This window comes from Rhinolophus ferrumequinum, chromosome 7 (assembly GCF_004115265.2).
Source record: "Rhinolophus ferrumequinum isolate MPI-CBG mRhiFer1 chromosome 7, mRhiFer1_v1.p, whole genome shotgun sequence".
Lineage (NCBI taxonomy): Eukaryota > Metazoa > Chordata > Mammalia > Chiroptera > Rhinolophidae > Rhinolophus > Rhinolophus ferrumequinum.
The window spans coordinates 93,325,819-93,342,353 of NC_046290.1; the positions used below are offsets into that span (position 1 = coordinate 93,325,819).

At 49.8% G+C, this 16,535-nt stretch overlaps 2 protein-coding genes and 1 non-coding gene across 3 annotated transcripts; 2 read left to right on the forward strand and 1 right to left on the reverse strand.

Annotated features, from left to right (window-relative positions):
• Positions 1-3,545: 3,545 nt before the first annotated feature.
• On the reverse strand, positions 3,546-7,170 carry DNAJC30 (DnaJ heat shock protein family (Hsp40) member C30). Its single transcript, XM_033110147.1, has one exon. The coding sequence runs from the start codon at positions 7,134-7,136 to the stop codon at positions 6,456-6,458; it is 681 nt and encodes a 226-aa protein (XP_032966038.1). The 5' UTR covers positions 7,137-7,170; the 3' UTR covers positions 3,546-6,455.
• Positions 7,171-7,259: 89 nt separating this feature from the next.
• On the forward strand, positions 7,260-16,488 carry BUD23 (BUD23 rRNA methyltransferase and ribosome maturation factor). The gene is made up of 12 exons (XM_033110146.1): positions 7,260-7,406; positions 7,503-7,540; positions 8,716-8,811; positions 8,903-8,985; positions 9,085-9,181; positions 11,183-11,279; positions 12,357-12,407; positions 13,144-13,229; positions 13,428-13,473; positions 13,651-13,709; positions 15,996-16,085; positions 16,222-16,488. Exons 1-12 carry the CDS (start codon positions 7,359-7,361, stop codon positions 16,274-16,276), a joined length of 846 nt encoding a protein of 281 aa, XP_032966037.1. The 5' UTR covers positions 7,260-7,358; the 3' UTR covers positions 16,277-16,488.
• Positions 15,447-15,577, forward strand: LOC117025372 (small Cajal body-specific RNA 20). Its single transcript, XR_004423586.1, has one exon. It is a non-coding gene; the product is annotated as a small Cajal body-specific RNA 20 (non-coding RNA).
• Positions 16,489-16,535: the final 47 nt, after the last annotated feature.

Consider the following 16,535-nt stretch of genomic DNA (forward strand, 5'->3'; position numbering starts at 1 on the left):
AGGATTGGGACTAAGTCCCAGGTGGAAGAGTTGAGGGATCTGTTTGAGATACATGTGACGTTTAGCCTTTGTAAAGGACCACTCCTCGTAGAGCCAGAAGTCAGAGGCAAGACCAAAGGGTGGAAACCACAGGGAGCCAGATTTTGGCTCAGAATGAGACTGTCAGGGCTGCTACTGGAGGTAGATGGTCCCCATCCCTAAAGTTGGGTGAGCAGCACCTGAGTGACTGGATGGGATCTTTAGATTTAGGCAGTAGTTGAAGGGACTGGCCCATTTGAGCTTTGAGAGCCCTTCAAGTCCAAACAGATTTGCCACATAGGGGCGCAGTCAAAGCACTGCTAGTGCCCAGTTGAGAACCTCCATCCCAACTGGCCTTGGTTCTCCTCCCCTCACTGCTAGCCCTCGAGCTGCTGGAGGCCGAGGGACACCAGGACCACAGGGTGCTGGCCTGAGGTGACAGAAGACAGACTGGTTCTGGGAGAGCTTCCGAATTCTAAGCCCAGCCTGAGGGTAGGTGGGTCCCTCTTGCCATGGCCTCCCATTCCTGATCCAGGCTTCCAGGCAGTTTTTTGTTTGTAACTAAATGAAAACAAGGGGCTAAGGCTGGGCATATCTGAGCCTTCCTCCACTATCATGAACTGGGGAGCAGCCTCCAGAAGGCAGAGAAGTTCAGCCTCCCCTCCCCAGGGCAGGTAAGGAAAGAAAAACCCAGGTAATGGAGGGACAGGGAGAGGAGAAGAGCGTTAGCATGGAACTGGATGGGGGTCCTTCAGAAACCCTTCCACACCTCACCGCCCTCAGAGCTGCCTGATTGAGGAGGTTCAGACTGAATACAGAGGTTCCTCAGGATGCAGCTCCCGCCTGAAAAAGACCAAGGCGGAGGGACACCACCAGAGGAGAGGGCCTAGTTCTGGCCCATGGGAAAGGCTGAGAATTGGATGGCTAATAAACTTTATTAACTCCCCCTACTTGAAGGTACATGGACTGATCTGGAAGGTTCCCGGGCAGGACTCTCTTCCTGCTTGAAACCTTTTGGAATTCTATTTCCAAGTTCTAGGGCCCCAGGGAATGTTTCTGGCTGTAATCCTCTGTGATAACAAACTCCAGAGTCTACATCAAGAAGCCCATGAGAAAGGTCCCGTGAGAAAGGTTTTGGCTTTTCCAAATCAAAACCGAAAAGTTGCCCAAACAACTCCCATCCTTTTTCGATAAAAACAGAGGGCCTGTCCCTTAAGAAAGTCTGTTATGTGAACCTCCTTATTTAGGAATCACTAGCTTCTGTATATTTTCCTAAACTTCTCCCCTTGTTTTCCAAATATGAAACATAGTAACATTAAATTCTTTTTTTTTTTTTTGTCAATCAAGGCTTGCTAACCTAAGCAGGCCTGAACCAGAGTGGGTTCACATCATTACCACTGAATTGTGTGATCACTGCAAAGCCACGGCTAAGAACTTGCCCCTGATCTCCAAGTCTAGAGAGAATCAATCAAATGGTTTCCAAGAGACCAAGTTGGACTAGCTCTGGGTTTATCCCAATTTATACAAGGATTTCACACAAAAGATTGAGTGTAGGAATTAGTGTTACTGTAGCAGAGTACCTCTGGCTTTGGCCAGGACCTTGCCACTACTGTAGATGTCTCCAAAGATTCTTCTTTTCCCACAATGAAAATAAGATTCATACTTTACTTCCCTGCAGAAAGTATGGGCTCTTCGATATGATGTAACCTAGGGATCTGCAAACTCAAATGCCTGTGGGGCCAGGAAGATCACAGGTGCAAAGCAGTCCATTTCCATAAACAAATACACCCTCCCATTTCTCCAGAAATGCATGATCCTTTTTAACAATTTTCCCTCTTGCTAGACACGGATAGAGGCATATTTCTCTCACAGTGGTCCAAGTGTGTGCGTGCAGGCCTCTGACACTTCCTGTTGGTGGGAGTGCAGGTCCTATAGAAATGGGGGCAGGTGTCCTATGCAAAAGGCAGGTATGTTACAGCTTCTGCCAGGCAGTAATGTAGTTGTCAGAGTGAACTCAGTGGCTATACTGCTCATTTTTTGAGATATCAGAAATCTGTATTATGCAGTCTCCAAAATTACGAATGTTGACTGACGTTATTTTAAGACACTGTGCCAGCCACAGCCAAAGTGTGTGCAGGTTGGCTGTGGTGAACCATGAATCTCGGTCTGTTCTTAGTCTTCCTGAAACAGGCCTCCTGTGTCTCGTAGCAGTCCCCGCCCAGGACTGAGAGTGTGAACCCTGAAGAGGCAAAGGCATGATGGGAGGGCCGACCTACCTCATGACCAGTGACAGGACTCCAGGTCTGGACAGGCAGAAGAGAGTGGTGTGATGGCTAGATCCAGTGACATTATGACCTCAGGACACATGGTGAAGGTGAATTCGCTGCCCTGACTTCTTGGGGATGGGAGCACTGAGTGTTCTTAGCATATGCAAGTTCACGAGGTCCAGACTCAGGTCTCACTATCATCCTAACACACTGACAGGGACATTCAGCTGCTCTGCACACACCCTGTGGCTGCCGGGGCCACAAGCTGGGCCTGAGAGCAGGTGAGGCTGGCTCCTATGGTCCTGATCCTAGGCCGGTGGCAGTGTGACCTCATCACAGCGCTGAGGAACTGAGAGGAGACAAGGGCCAGGAGAGCGCCCACTGTTCTAGTGCACCGCATTCGAAAGAGTGAATTGAGGTAGCACCACCACTTACCTGCTGTCCCTTCTCTCAGCCTCTCTTCATGGGGTATGTGACCTTCCAGGAAGCCCAAAGGTCCAAGACACAGCCTCCCACTCAATATTTTCCCAAAAGTGAGTGTGGTGGCCACTGGCTTGGGCTCCACCCTTGGTGCCTCAGCCTCAGGCTGTGGATATAAGGATAATGACCAAATGGACAACTCATTGGCCTAAAGTAGGCTACTCTTACTCGTTCTGGCTCATGCTGGAACCACTCCAGCGGGCAAGTTACATCCTATGAACAAAATGCCAGAACCTCAGAAGGAAGCAAGAAATTCTACTCTCTCAGCACTGGGATCTAGAAAGGATTTCACCCAGCAAAAAAAAAGGGGGGTGGGTAGCAGGGTAGCAACAAAGGGAAAAGCAGTCTGGCTCAGGAGAAATCAAGTCTTGATCAAGTCCAAAGACAGTATCATGAATGCCTGGACACGTACACCTGTGACCCTGTCTTCTTGTCTGTCTCCCCAGTTAGGACCTGTGTATGCCGCTCACTCAGCCTTGTACTGCACCCCCAGCCTCGCCCCAGTGAGCACAGCCTAGGGCAGGCTGGGCTCCTCTCGTCCGTCTCCTGTCAAGATGGGACTAAAGCTGAGCATGTCAGAGCCTTCCTCCACTATCAGAAACTGGGGAACGGCCCCAGAAGGCAGGGACTAATGTCCACTGCCTGGTTCAGCCTCTCCTTCCCAGGGAAGGAAGGGAGAAATGTTACCATGGGGACCAGTTTTGTGTGTTTTTTTGGGAGGGATATCCTTCAAAACCTCCCAACATATCCCCCACTTCCATAAAGAGCCCAGACTCAATTTAGGGAAGGTAGGGAGTGGAGTCTCTCAGAGCTTGGATCTGGCTTAAAAAAAGTCCTGAGCAGACAGAATGGCACTAAACGGTAGAGCGGGCCTCGTTCTAGGTCTCAGGAGAAGCTGAGTTAGCTGGTTAATAATATTATTTACTACCTTGTTTGGAGTTGCATGGAATGTTCTAGAATGTTCCAAAAATTTCACACATTTTGGACCCCCCCCAAAAAAAAACCCTTCTGGAACTTTCTGTTTCCATGTTCTGGGGCCCCACGAAATGTTCTTAGCTGTGATCTTCATAGAGAGAAAACAAACTTGATAGGTCTACGTCAAAGAGGCCATGCAAAACGTCCCAGCTATTAGTAACCACTAGTGCTTTTACAAACAAAACCCAAAAGAACCCTAACCCATTTTGACAAACTCTGATAGAATCTTGCCCCAGGGACACTCTGTTATGCTCCAACTCCTTGGTTTAGAACCACTAGTTTCTGCACATTTTCCTGCAGTTTATATTTCAAAAAGAACAGACCTTCCCTGTTGTTTTTCAAATACAAAACATAATAACATTAAGTGTTCTTTTTCAAAGTACATATGCCTCACCCCCAAAATCAAGGCTGAGCAGACAGAGCTGTCTTGAACCAGGGTGGGCTCAAATCTTTACTACTGAATCATGTGGTCACTGCAAAGACATGCCTCAGAGCTTGCCCCCAACCTCCAAGGCTAGAGAGAATCCAACTGTTTCCAAGAGACCAAATTAAACTGGCTATGAGTTTATCCCTTGGTTGAGAATCACTAGTTTCTGTACATTTTACGAAGCTTCACTTCCTGCAGTTTACATTTCAAAAAGAACAGAATGTCCCTGTTGTTTTTCAAATATGAAACATAACATTAAATGTTCTTTTTCAAAGTACGTATGCCCGCCATCCTGCACCCACAATCAAGGCTCAGAGTATAACTGTCCTGAACCAGGGTGGGCTCAAATCTTTTTTTTTCTCGTTTCTTCCACCTCCCCCTCCCACTCCAGTTCAAGCCGTTGTTTCTCAGTCTAGTTGTGTAGGACACAGCTCCCTGGCCCATGCTGGTATTGAGCCTTGCGCCCCCACCCCCCGAGGCAGCCAGTCGCCAGTCATCGGTCAGCCATTCACAGCAGCTCTTGCCGGCTGCCGGCCACTCACACTAGCTGCCGGCCACTCATGCTGGCCACCAGCTGCTCCTGGCAGCACACGGTAGCCCACGGCAGCGCACAGCAGCCTCTGGCAGCTCAAGCCAACGTCCGGCTGCTCATGGCAGCCCAGCTCCAGGGAGTGCTGTTGTTCAGTCTTAGCTGTAGAGGGTGTAGCTCACGAGCCCATGTGGGAATTGAACAGGCGACTTTGGCGTTAGGAGCACCACTCCAACCACCTGAGCCACCGGGCTGGTCCCGGGCTCAAATCTTTACTACTGAATTCTGTGGTCACTGCAAATCCATGACTAAGAGTTTGCCCCCAACCTCCAAGGCTAGAAAGAATCAAATGATTTCCAAGAGACCAAGTTGAACTAGCTGTAGATTTATCCCAATTTATACAAGGATTTCACACAAGAGTGTGAATGCAGGAATTGGTATTAATGTACCAAAGCACGTCTGGCTTTGTTTAGCCTCTACGGGGACCTGCACCCTTATCGTACATTTCTTGGACAGGTTTTCCTATCCCATAGCTTTACACTCAGCTCCAGTACATAAATGCTCGAGCACAGCCACTCACTCCCCATGTGCAGTGATTCCGGGTTAAGAGACTCTGACTACTACTGCTCCAGCCAAGTGATGACTGACCAACTGCTTAGCACAAACTACAAACAGAAAAAAAGAAAAAGTTTCAGCCAGCTCTGAACAAGAACAGACTTTCCACCACATTCTCCTGTCCCTCAGTAGTCCCACCAACTTCAAATCCCGCACAGCCTCAAGCAGCCACATTTCAAGGACTTGGCTTGTGAGGCCTGAAATAAGCACTGCAAGCTAAACAGGATGGGTCACACTCAAGGACTAAAGCTCCCAATTTGTTGTACTATTTCTGGGAGGGAATGGGCTTGCAGTTCGCAATGGGGCTAGCTGGTAAAGGGATGACCAGGTGACAGGCACACTGTCCCAAGGATAAACTTGACTCCACTAGCATGCTTTAACCACTAAGCCCATTAGAACTACTGATAATAAAGTGTGACAGATCTCAAGAGAACAAATGACTTGCTCTCTGCTGTCATGCCCACGAAGTAACTTCTCCAAGGTCATTCCTTAGATAAGTACGGGCACAGGACCACTCACTCCTTATGCTCAATGACCTTGCTTTCCCACTCCCACACGCCACCAACAGAAGCGATAGCGGGGTTTGGCGCTGACCACAGAAGCATGGCAAGGTTTCCACATATCACATTCCTAGCTGACATCAGATCTCACCTGTGGCGTGGGTAACTCACTGAAAGACAAGGTTCTTACAAGCCCAGAATTTTCTTTTGGCAGCCAACAATTGGTCACATTGCATGTTTCAAGGTTACAGAGGAGCCCCGTGGTACACACATGGGGCAGGAGCAGACAATTCTTGCTCAGAGCTTTACCGTAAAGCCAGAGCAAGTGTTCCAGAAGTTGGCAACATCAGGAAGGAAACCTCTGAAAGCAGGCACCCAAAGGACTGCAGAATACCCTTCACTCTCGGACGTTCAGGGCTCTTCATTTTGGGGCCTCTTTCTTGGGCTTCGAAAACCCTCCTTTTCTGGACCGTAGGGGTAGGGATGTGCAGGACATCGGCTAAGCTGGGCGGGTGGGGAAGAAGGAGAGCGGTTCCTTCGGACCCCAGCAGAGAGGTAGACTATGGAAGGCGAAGGGTTCAAGGCTGGAAAGGCAATTTTCTGAGGGTTGACTGGGGGCTGTTCCCCTTCCCTCCTCTCTCCAATTAAAACCGCAAGGTCATGATGATGAAGACTGTGAGGAGAAGCAAGACGAAAGTCGTGTCTCGGATCTCGTCCCAGCGGAAGCCTTTATTAGCCCGGTCCTCCTGCTGCTTGCGAAGGGCCTCCCGCCGGGCCCTTAGACGCCGTTCACGCTCTAGCTGTTCTCCGTAGTGCGCCTGATAGAAGGCGTCAAAGTTGAACATGGTGCGGTTGGCGCCCGGCGCGGCCTGACCACTGCTGTGGCTCCGAGAGGAGGGCGGTGGCGCGCGGGGCGAGCCCGGGTCCGCTGCGGACATCTTAGAGGGCCGGACGCCAGGTCCACGCAGGTCTGCGTCGCTGAGCAGGCCTCGGTCATACTTGCGGCGCAGGGTGGCACTGCCCAGCACCACGTATGCCTGGGAGATACGCGTAAAGCGCTCGGCAGCCTCGGCACTCCCCGAATTGCGGTCCGGGTGGTAGAGGAAACTCTGCCGGTAGTAGGCCGCCTTGATTTGCGCCTGCGTGGCCGTGGAGGGGACGCCGAGCACTTCATACAGCGCCGTGCGCGAGTACGGGCCGTCGCCCCGGGAATACGTCCTCGCTTCTAGGCCCAGGCCCGATACCCGGTTTTGTGGAGGTCCCCGGACCTGCCACAACCTCCACAGAACCAACCACGGCCACCTCAGATTGCGCTTGGCTGCCATCTTGGCTGGGTCTGGCGGGCGGTGCTAAGATAAACTGGCCAATGGGAGGCGTGCGTTTTTCGCAGCGTGTCGGCCCTGTAGCCAATCGAGTAAAAAAGAAGGCGGAGAGGGGAGTGGAGCATGCGTATTGAGAGATGGGCGCAGGGCAGATGTTATAAAAGCCGGGCTCGGAGAGCCGCCTCCACCCCACCCCAGCACTAGTTGTGCCGCTGGGGCGTGAGTATGTCGTGTCGCCGAGGCAGGCCGGAGCTCGGCGGGCCCCCGGAGCTGGTGAGGCCTGTGGTCCGCGGGCACTTCTTTCTCCTCTAGGTTCTCTGCGTCCTGGTTTCTTCCCCTACTCCCCTTTTCTCTTTCTTTTTCCCGCAGTATTACGACAAGAATGAAGCCCGGAAATACGTGCGCAAGTAAGGGAGCCTGGATGTTGCGCGGCGTTGGTGGTCGGTCGGGAACCCTCAGGTTGCCCTGATTTGGGGCATTGCTTTAAAAGCACGCAGAATTTGTGGGGGAAGGAAGGGATCTGGGTTGATACCATTCTTTTATAATGGCAGAGTCAATTTTAGTGAAATCTCTGAACCATGTGGGCCTCAGTTACCTCGGCATTGTGCTGGGCGTGATCGTGCCTTTTTCTAGGTTGTTTTCCAAGTTACTAACGTGACAACTCGTTTTAAGCCTGTGGTAAAATAGGTAGGAAACAGAAACAGTGGCTACGTGGAGGGGTTACTGCTGTTGGGAGGAAGGAGCTAATATTCACTGAATGTTTATTATGTGCCTCTCTTTACATTATCTCACTAAATCCTCATGACAACTGTTGGTGTAACATCTGAATTTCATAGAGGGTAGTTACTTGTTACACAAAGTCATTTAACAAGTGAAGGGTAGAGCAGGGACTTCCAGACCTACCTTTCTGATACACTGTCCTGAATAAAATTCTACAGATACTCGATCTTGAGAAAACCCTATGTACTATATAGGCCCGTTCTGTTCAATATGATAACCAGTAGCCATCAGCCTCCTATGGAAACATGTCTAGCCTGAATTACTTAGGATGAAGAAAATGTAAAATATTTTATTGATAATTTTTTATGTTGATTATGTGTTGAAATAGTGTGAGCATATTGGGTTAAGTAAAATGTATTAGGTACATTGGTGGGGTTAACTATTAAAGTTAATTTTACACATTTTAACTGTGGCTACTAGAAAGTCATATGGCTTGCATTATATTTCTCATGGACAGCACTGTTAATAGATTTTGTTGTGCATTGTTGATCCTTATATATGAGAGTAACTGGTGGGTAATTCTTCCAGAAAACATGTTCTTAGGTAATACAACATCAAAGCCTGATAGATTTGAAAATACTCAGTGGTTGGTCATTAGCTAAGTGATCTGGTAGTTATAACTTGTGTCACAACAAAATAACATGTTACTGTATCACGTGGACATTTGGGGTCACCTTTAAATAGTTTTAGTTGAGTTTGTTGACCAGGAAAGAGCACTTTGTTCTTTTTCTTTGGCATTTTTTGGTCTGGGTGCAGTTTTAACCCAGAATATTACCACTTACTTGTGTTTCTGCCTTCACAGCTCTCGGATGATTGATATCCAGACCAAGATGGCTGGCCGAGCGTTGGAGCTCCTTGATTTGCCTGAGGATCAGCCCTGTTACCTGTTGGATATTGGGTGAGATTCTGGGTCCCGGTTCACATTGTCCAGGTCCTGGGGCATCGTTGCTACTCACACTGTTGCATCCCTGTGTGATTGTGTCTTCCAGCTGCGGTACTGGGCTGAGTGGAGATTATCTCTCGGACGAGGGGCACTATTGGGTGGGCATTGACATCAGCCCTGCCATGCTGGGTAAGTAGGTCTCATTTAGCACTGCGATGGACTACCCTCGTGAGGATGGAGCAGCTATACATATTGTCTGTTTCCCTCACGCACTCTTCTCTAATGTAGATGCAGCCTTGGACAGAGACACAGAAGGAGACCTGCTTCTGGGGGATATGGGCGAGGGCATCCCTTTCAAACCAGGCTCCTTTGATGGTTGTATCAGGTCAGAATCTTCCATGTTCTGCTTTTAGTACTGCAGGCCAGTGCTTCCCATACCTGACTGTGTAGCAGAGTCACACAGGATACTTAAAAATACACGTGCCCTGGAATTTTTAGATTCATAAGGTCAGAGCAAGGCCCCAAAATACGTGTTTTTTTATGTTTCGAAACTATTTATTCCAGTGATTATCTCACATTGCCAGGTTCAGGCACCACTGGAGCAGATTCTCTGTCTGCTTTGAGTGTGTGTGGTAGGGGAGGAGTGGTTTTCTGAGCCACTAGGAGCCATCTTGTGGGCCCCAGGACCCACTTATCTTATGGGCCCCAGCAGCCATCTTGATGCCTTCTTTTGGAGAAACTGTAGTGTAGAGTGGCCTAGACTGCTGCAGTCTCTTCAGCTTGGGAGTCTTTTCTGGAGTATCAAGGTCAGGTTTTGAGCACGTACATAGTACTTTGGTAGTGAATCTTAGATCATTGAAGCTACTGTTAGAAACATGATGTTGGTGTTTGTTCTCTATGGTAGGAGTTGCATAGTATTTCCTGTAGTATTTTGTTAATGAAGTGGAGGTACGGAACAGGAGAGGAAGTCATAGTTTAATCATTTTGTGGCAGGGAGCCCTCCTGTGAGCAGTAGGAATGCAGTGCAGGGAGAAATTTGGATTTGAAGATTTTCTTCTAGGATAAGGGATTAGCTTATATCTGGGAACAAGATTGGGGAAAAAAAACAATTCAAGGATAGCAGTTGCTTTTTAGTAATGATTGGGTGAGATGTTCTAAGCTGCAGAAAATCAAAGGCCAGTGGCATGGTCTGTGTGTTTTATTAGTAAATGGTCATTTTTAGTTTGTTTTTAAGAGATGAGATGTTATGGCAAGCTTTTTCCTTTTTTTTTTTTTTTAACATTTATTATATGTAAGACGTTGTATATAGGGTGCTATGGAGTTTGTGGAACTAAAATACAGCCCATGCTTTTAATACTCTGCATGGTTTATTAGGTGCTATAAGACATGGAGCAGGTTAAACGTGAGGCTTAGTCGGGGGTGTGCTGTAGGGAGTCACGGAACCCACCAGAGTTGTGAAGAGAGAAGCAAGAGAGCAGAGGAAAACCTTGAGAAAGGAGCAGGGCTGGGGTTGGGCCTCCAAGGCTGGGAGGAATTTGGATAGTCAAGAAGAGGTTTTCTGAGTGAGGGAATAGTGTGAGCAATGGCTTGGAAGTGGGTGGGGAGAGGAGCCTGATAGATCATAGGGATGGATGAGAGATTTCATGGAAGTTGAGATTGTGTGGGGTTGGGTCCTAGAGAGCTTTTAACTCCATTCTGAAAAGTTTGGGCTTTATTCAGTAGTTGATGGGGAACTGGGGAGTGACAAGATCAGATCTGTGTTTTAAGAGGATTATTTAAGAGAAGAAGAGAGGTGAGATAAGTTAGGTTGTTGAAACAATTGAGACAGTAATAAGTGCTGACATAGGAGAGTGGTTGAGGGAAGCAAAAGCTGGGAGAGGCAGAGGGACAAACCAGCAGGGTTTGGGGTTCTGTGGGGGTGTGTGCACAGCACTGAGGAAGGGAATGCCACAAAGGAGGACGTAGTAGCTGCTCGAGGTTTTAAATGGGGGGATTGTGGAGACACTTACCAGGTACAGTTGAAGGAACTGATTTTGGAGGAGAGTGTATGGATGGCTGTGTGTAAATACTGTAAAGCATGTGGGTTGGGTGGGTGGCAGAGAGAGTTGATACAGTGAGTAATTTTGAACTTGAGATGCTTGTGGAAACAAGGTTAAGAAAATGTTTCTTTGGACTGCCTGCGAGGAAGTTCATGCTGACCTTCTGTACCCGCTTAGGTCCCGTGTTGTAGAATAGTGACCTGGAGTGGACCTGCATGTGCCAAGAAAGGGAGTGGTGGGCAGGAGGGTTTTACCTGGAGATCGAGGATGTGTGGTGTTTGTCCTGAACAGGTGGGGGAGCAATGTGTGCTAGTCCCTTTCCTGACTAGGTCCCTTCCTTGTTTTAGCATTTCTGCTGTTCAGTGGCTCTGTAATGCCAACAAGAAGTCCGACATCCCTGCCAAGCGCTTGTACTGCTTTTTTTCTTCTCTTTATTCCGTGCTGGTGAGTATGAGCTCTCGTCTGGGCTGGCTGCGTATCCCTGCCTTGTCCTGCAGGTGGGGTGATAAAGTAGAGGCATCCCACGGCAAGGCCATTCAGATGGGACTGCACGCGGTGGCGGGACCTTATTGTGCTTACTTCTGTCCAGGATCTCAGCCTAAACAAAGCTCAGTGGGCTGATACAACCTAATGAAATGCAGAAAACGCTGATGTCAAAGTCTAAGACCGATTATAATCCCTGTGTCACTGTGCTGAATTTTAGTCAGAAGTTGCTTTGGGGACATAGACTTCACAGAGTGAGGGGACGTCATGCCAGGCCACACAGAGCTCACCTTCCGGAGTGCCCACACCCTCCAACTCCCACCCCTCCCTTCCACTGCTGATGCTCACGTGGGGAGCAGGGTGGTTATTTACCACTGAGAGAGCCTTTATTAACTTTATAACTGGTGGTGGCGATTTCCATTGTTTACTAGGATTAGATGATAGTTTGAGATTCTAAGCCCTAAAAATGAGTTCTTTTATGTTTCTGAAGGATCCAGGAGTTCCTTGGTCTCTGGTGTCCTTACCTCATCCCTGGCTTTCCAGGGTGGGTTGTTCCTGCAGATGGCAGGCTGTCCTTGTGTATCATGTGATTTCCGTCCTGTTCACACACTGGGGTTAATCCTGAAGTTCTGAGGGTCTTTGTGTTGGCCTCTCTGCTGAGACGCTCTTCCCGCGTAGCTTTCAATGACCAGCTCCCTGCTACATTCAGGTCTCTGCTCAAGTGTTCCTCTGAGAGAGGCCTTCCTTGAACCTAAAGGAAACTCAACAGTCTTTGGTCATTCACCATCCTTTTTCCTAATTTCTTTTTCTTTTTGGCACTTAATCACTACTTCCTGTAAATTAGATGCTTCCCCCGTTAAATTGTGAGCTTCAAAAGTTCAGAGGCTGTGTCTTTTGTTTGTGGCTGTATGCCCAGCCCTAAGAACAGTGCCTTGTACGTAATGGAACTCGGTCAATGTTTACTGAATGAGGAGGAGAGTGTCTGGGTCCTGACCCCATGGGGTATTTGTGAGACAGTGATGTCTCTGCTTCTTACAGGTCCGTGGAGCCCGTGCTGTTCTGCAGCTGTACCCTGAGAACTCAGAGCAGGTGAGCTCTTGCCTACTGAAGGTGAGGGAGGGGTTGTCCAGAACAGGTAAACTCCCCATGTCCTGCACCTCACTCACCTGCCCTCCTGCTGTTGGGAGATGACAGAACAAGGAACTGAAGGCTGGTTGGTAGGAAAAGGAAGGAATGAGAACCCAAGAGTGGTCCCTGTGGCTCCTGATAGCATGTTTTATGACCTGATGTCCTAAGGAAGAACGGGGGTATCTGCTGGGATGGGATCGGGCGTTGTCGTCTCTTAACAGATAAGATGGTATCACAGGTAATGTGATATGTTACTGGTTTCCATACCACCTCAGCAGTTGTCTGTTCTGTGGAGTGTCATGCAATAGGAAGGAGGAGGTAGGAGGTGCAGACTCTGAGAGACACACGATGTGAGTCAGAGCTGTCAGAGCTGTCCCTGACTCACACCATGAATAAGTGTCTCCCAATCGGTGGTCGTTCATTTTCTGAGACTGGAGTGGGGAGATGGGTCTCTGGGCTAGAATTGCTTGTTCTCTAATTCCACCGAGGGAGGTGTATGCCATGGCTGGTTCTAGCCTACACGTTCCTCTATGTGACTTTTGGGCCACATTGTTCAGTTGGGAACAATCTGATAAAGAAGACCTTCAGTTCTCCTAGGCAAAGCCTATCCTGGCACCAGACTGGCTTCTTAACGGGAATGAAGGAAGCGTGTGCTCCAGTGGCCTCCCTGTGTGACTCACCGCTCTTGTCTCCTCAGCTGGAGCTGATCACAACGCAGGCCATCAAGGCCGGCTTCACTGGTGGCGTGGTGGTGGACTACCCCAACAGTGCCAAAGCGAAGAAGTGAGTGGTGGGGGCCAGGGTGCTGCCTGCGCTGTGGGAGAGGGGGTGGCGGTGTGGACACGGTGCGGGGCTGGGTCCCCAGGGCGCAGAGAGGAGGCCTGGACTTTTCCGCACCTGCTTATGGAAGGGAGGGTGAGGGCTTGCCTTGCCCCGCAGGGCTTTTTGAGTCCAGCCTTCACCTCGTACTTTCTTTTCCAGGTTCTACCTCTGTTTGTTTTCTGGACCATCGACCTTTCTGCCACAGGTGAGGTACCCTGCTTTGTAAGCCCATGTTGTGGGTTCCCTTCTTGTGGGACTGTCTCAGGTGTCCCACAGGTGTCCCTGTTGGAATGTCTCAGGTGTGGGTACCCGGGCCTTCTGGGGTGGGGTAAACGGGTTGAGAAATCTCTAGGGTGATCTAAGAGCACTTTGGCTCCCGCAGGGCCTGAACGAAGTTACGGATGAAGAGGAGGCCAAGGGATCCACATTCACGACTGAGAGGTATAGCGGTTGTTCAGCCCTGCATCGGGTGCGGGGTGCTGCTGCTAGGTTTATTAGACGTGGAAGAGGAAGGTGGAGATGGGAAGACCACCCGTTTCTCTCTGCTTTCACCACGTCTCTGCCTCACATGTGGCAGTGATATCACGGTGGTCACAGAAGGGGGAACCCCTTGGGACTGCGCCTGCTCCTGCCTTGGGATGTCTGTTGGCAGCCCTGCAGCCGTCTCCACTTCTTCTCTGCCTTCTCTCTCGCCATGCCTGGCAGTCTGTCCCCACCTTCCCTGAAGCGCATCCTCCACTTATTTACTCTCCTGGGCCATTCCCATCGGCACACAAATGTGCTGCACAATTCCTCGTCTTCAAAAAGCCTCCCATAGCTCCGTAAGAACTTTGAGCTACTACCGTTTATCTGCTTCCCTTTATAACAAAACTGCTTGCCTCTTATTGCTTCCTCCCCCCCGCCCCCGTCTCTCAGTCCTCTTCTCTGGCTCATGCTTCTGTCGTATCATAGATTGCTCTTGTCAAGGCCACTGCCAAACTGTCTTGCCAAATCTATGGTCACTTCTCAGTCTTCTTTTCCTACTCTGTCCTTAACCCGCCTGCTCAGTAGGAGCTGATACTTGCTTAACACTTTCCTCAGTTGGTCTCCCACCCACTGTCCTGGTTTTCTCTTAACCTCACTGGTTGCCACTTCTCAGTCCACTCTGCTGGCCCATCCTCTGGGGCGCAGTCTGGACCCCTTATCTCTGTGCTGCCTTAACTTCCAGGTTCATACCTTCCAGATCTATATCCTTGGTCTCACTCCTACCTCTGATTTCTAGGCCGTCTTCTAAGTATCCATCCTTAAACTTCCCACAAATGTCTCGAACAAAACAGCTCTTGGTTTGCACCCCTAAGCCTCCTTCCTCCATTCTTGACCGTTCTCATTCATTCCTGTCTCCCTTGTATCTCACATGCAGCCAATCCGTCAGCAAGTCCTGCACCCCACCCCTCAGTGTATATTGTGGACCCTTTTAGTTCATGAACACTCTCTGCAACCTAAGTCTAGGTCATGTTGTGTCATTCCTTTGGTATAAAATGTCACCCATTCCCCCTTGCTTGCTGAGGAGAGGGCACATTCCTTGCTGGTGGTCACACCTCCATGAACTGCCCCAGCCAAGTGGGAGTGAGATTCTGAGATTTTTTTTTAAGTTGTTTTGTTAGGTCTTGCAGTCTGACTTCCACTTAGTCCACTGGTCCTCAAGCAAAGGGGAGACTTACGTAGGAACCAAATTACTCAATCCTCCGCAGACCCTCACACTTTCATTTGGGCCCTTCCTCTTCTGTGATACCAGGCACCCAGAACTCTTCTGCTCCCTAACGTTCGTTCCTTTCAGTTTCTCCTTTTCACGTATTGCTTATCCGGAATGCTGCCCCCACTATCTGCCTATAGAAATACCAGCGTATCTCCGTGGCCCTTGTTTTTCCCAGAACCTGTGCTTTTCCTTTCCCAGCACTCCCTTCGCAGCTCCTGGGCCTGTCTGCACTTGCTTTGCCTAGTGAGGATAGTCTGCCACAGCCTTGCCATGGGCGCTTCCTAGCCATTGTAGAGCACGCATGGCCGTGCATTCAGGTGCTCGGGAAGTGGTGGCCATTCAAATGGCAAGCAGCCCTGCATGCTGTGAGTTATGCTGGAAACAGTTTGATCCCAACTGCCAGGTGGGGATGTGGTTTGGGAGCCCAGGCTTCCCGTTCTCAGGGCCTCTCTCCCGTGAGGCTGTGGGGGGTCTCTTTTCTCCTCAGCTGGGGCTGGAGGCCAAGATCAGCCTTTGAGGATCATTGTCGGGGCTGCCACAAGCGGGCAGCCTTGTTTTCCTACCTCAGACAAGTGTAGTTGCTGGGAGTCCCTACTTGATGGGATATGCTGATGCCACAACCACACTAGGGCCGTAAGTGGCAGCAGTGGCATGGGGCCGCTAGCATTCTGTGGATACTGCTGGGCTCTGGTGAGCCGTTACCCCAAGGTAGCCTCATCCCCTGCCTGCCCGCCCGCCCCGTGGGCAGGATGTATGCAGACACAACAAGCAGTCTCCTACCACAAAGATGCCCGTGAGGGAGGGAGGCCTCGTCCCTGCTGCCCTCCTACCAAACTGCTGGAGGTGGGTGGTACAAGGCTGGGGGATGTCCACAGTGGGACTTCTGTTGTAGAAGGGCATCGGGGAAGCTCACCCTTGTTGCCTGCCTGAATTAACTTGGGTGCCAGCCGGGCCGTTCTGTCCATCAGCTCATAGCTGTGTCTCTTGCACAGGGTCCGGTACAAGATTGCGAGGCGGGGGTTGGTGAGGAAGAGCCGTGAATGGGTGCTGGAGAAGAAGAATCGGTGCAGACGACAGGGCCGGTGAGTACCTGGCCTGGGGATAGGTGTGGGGCAGTCTGTGGCCACTAACGGCTCACCTATGTTTGAAGGGCTCCCAGGGATTGTTCTTTTTTCTGAGACTCTTCTGTCCTTCCCACCTGTTATTTCTTCACCACAGGGAAGTCAGACCTGACACTAAGTACACTGGCCGCAACCGCAAGCCCCGCTTCTGAGCAGTCAGCTGCATCCAGTGGGACAGCTCGGGGTCCAATGACGAGCTGTGCCGTCCAGCCCAGGCACTTGTCTCCGGAAAGTTTGCTGTATTGAAGTGCCCACTTCATACAGCTGACAAAATCGTTTTAGAAAAGTTCTGAAGTATTTTCATTAAACAAAGTTCTGAGAGTATTTTATTTTTTATAAAAGCAATAAACCACTTTCTGTGGGACTCTGGCATTTTCCAGCTCTGTGATTCTAAACAAATTTCTCAGATTC

Bases quoted from the DNA above. Each gene is read 5' to 3' on its own strand.
- BUD23 (XM_033110146.1), top strand. From the start codon at position 7,359: ATGTCGTGTCGCCGAGGCAGGCCGGAGCTCGGCGGGCCCCCGGAGCTG. The intron at 11,280-12,356 runs GTGAGTATGAGC...TGCTTCTTACAG, and splicing joins CTTCTCTTTATTCCGTGCTG to GTCCGTGGAGCCCGTGCTGT. The intron at 16,086-16,221 runs GTGAGTACCTGG...TCTTCACCACAG, and splicing joins CGGTGCAGACGACAGGGCCG to GGAAGTCAGACCTGACACTA.
- DNAJC30 (XM_033110147.1), bottom strand. From the start codon at position 7,136: ATGGCAGCCAAGCGCAATCTGAGGTGGCCGTGGTTGGTTCTGTGGAGG.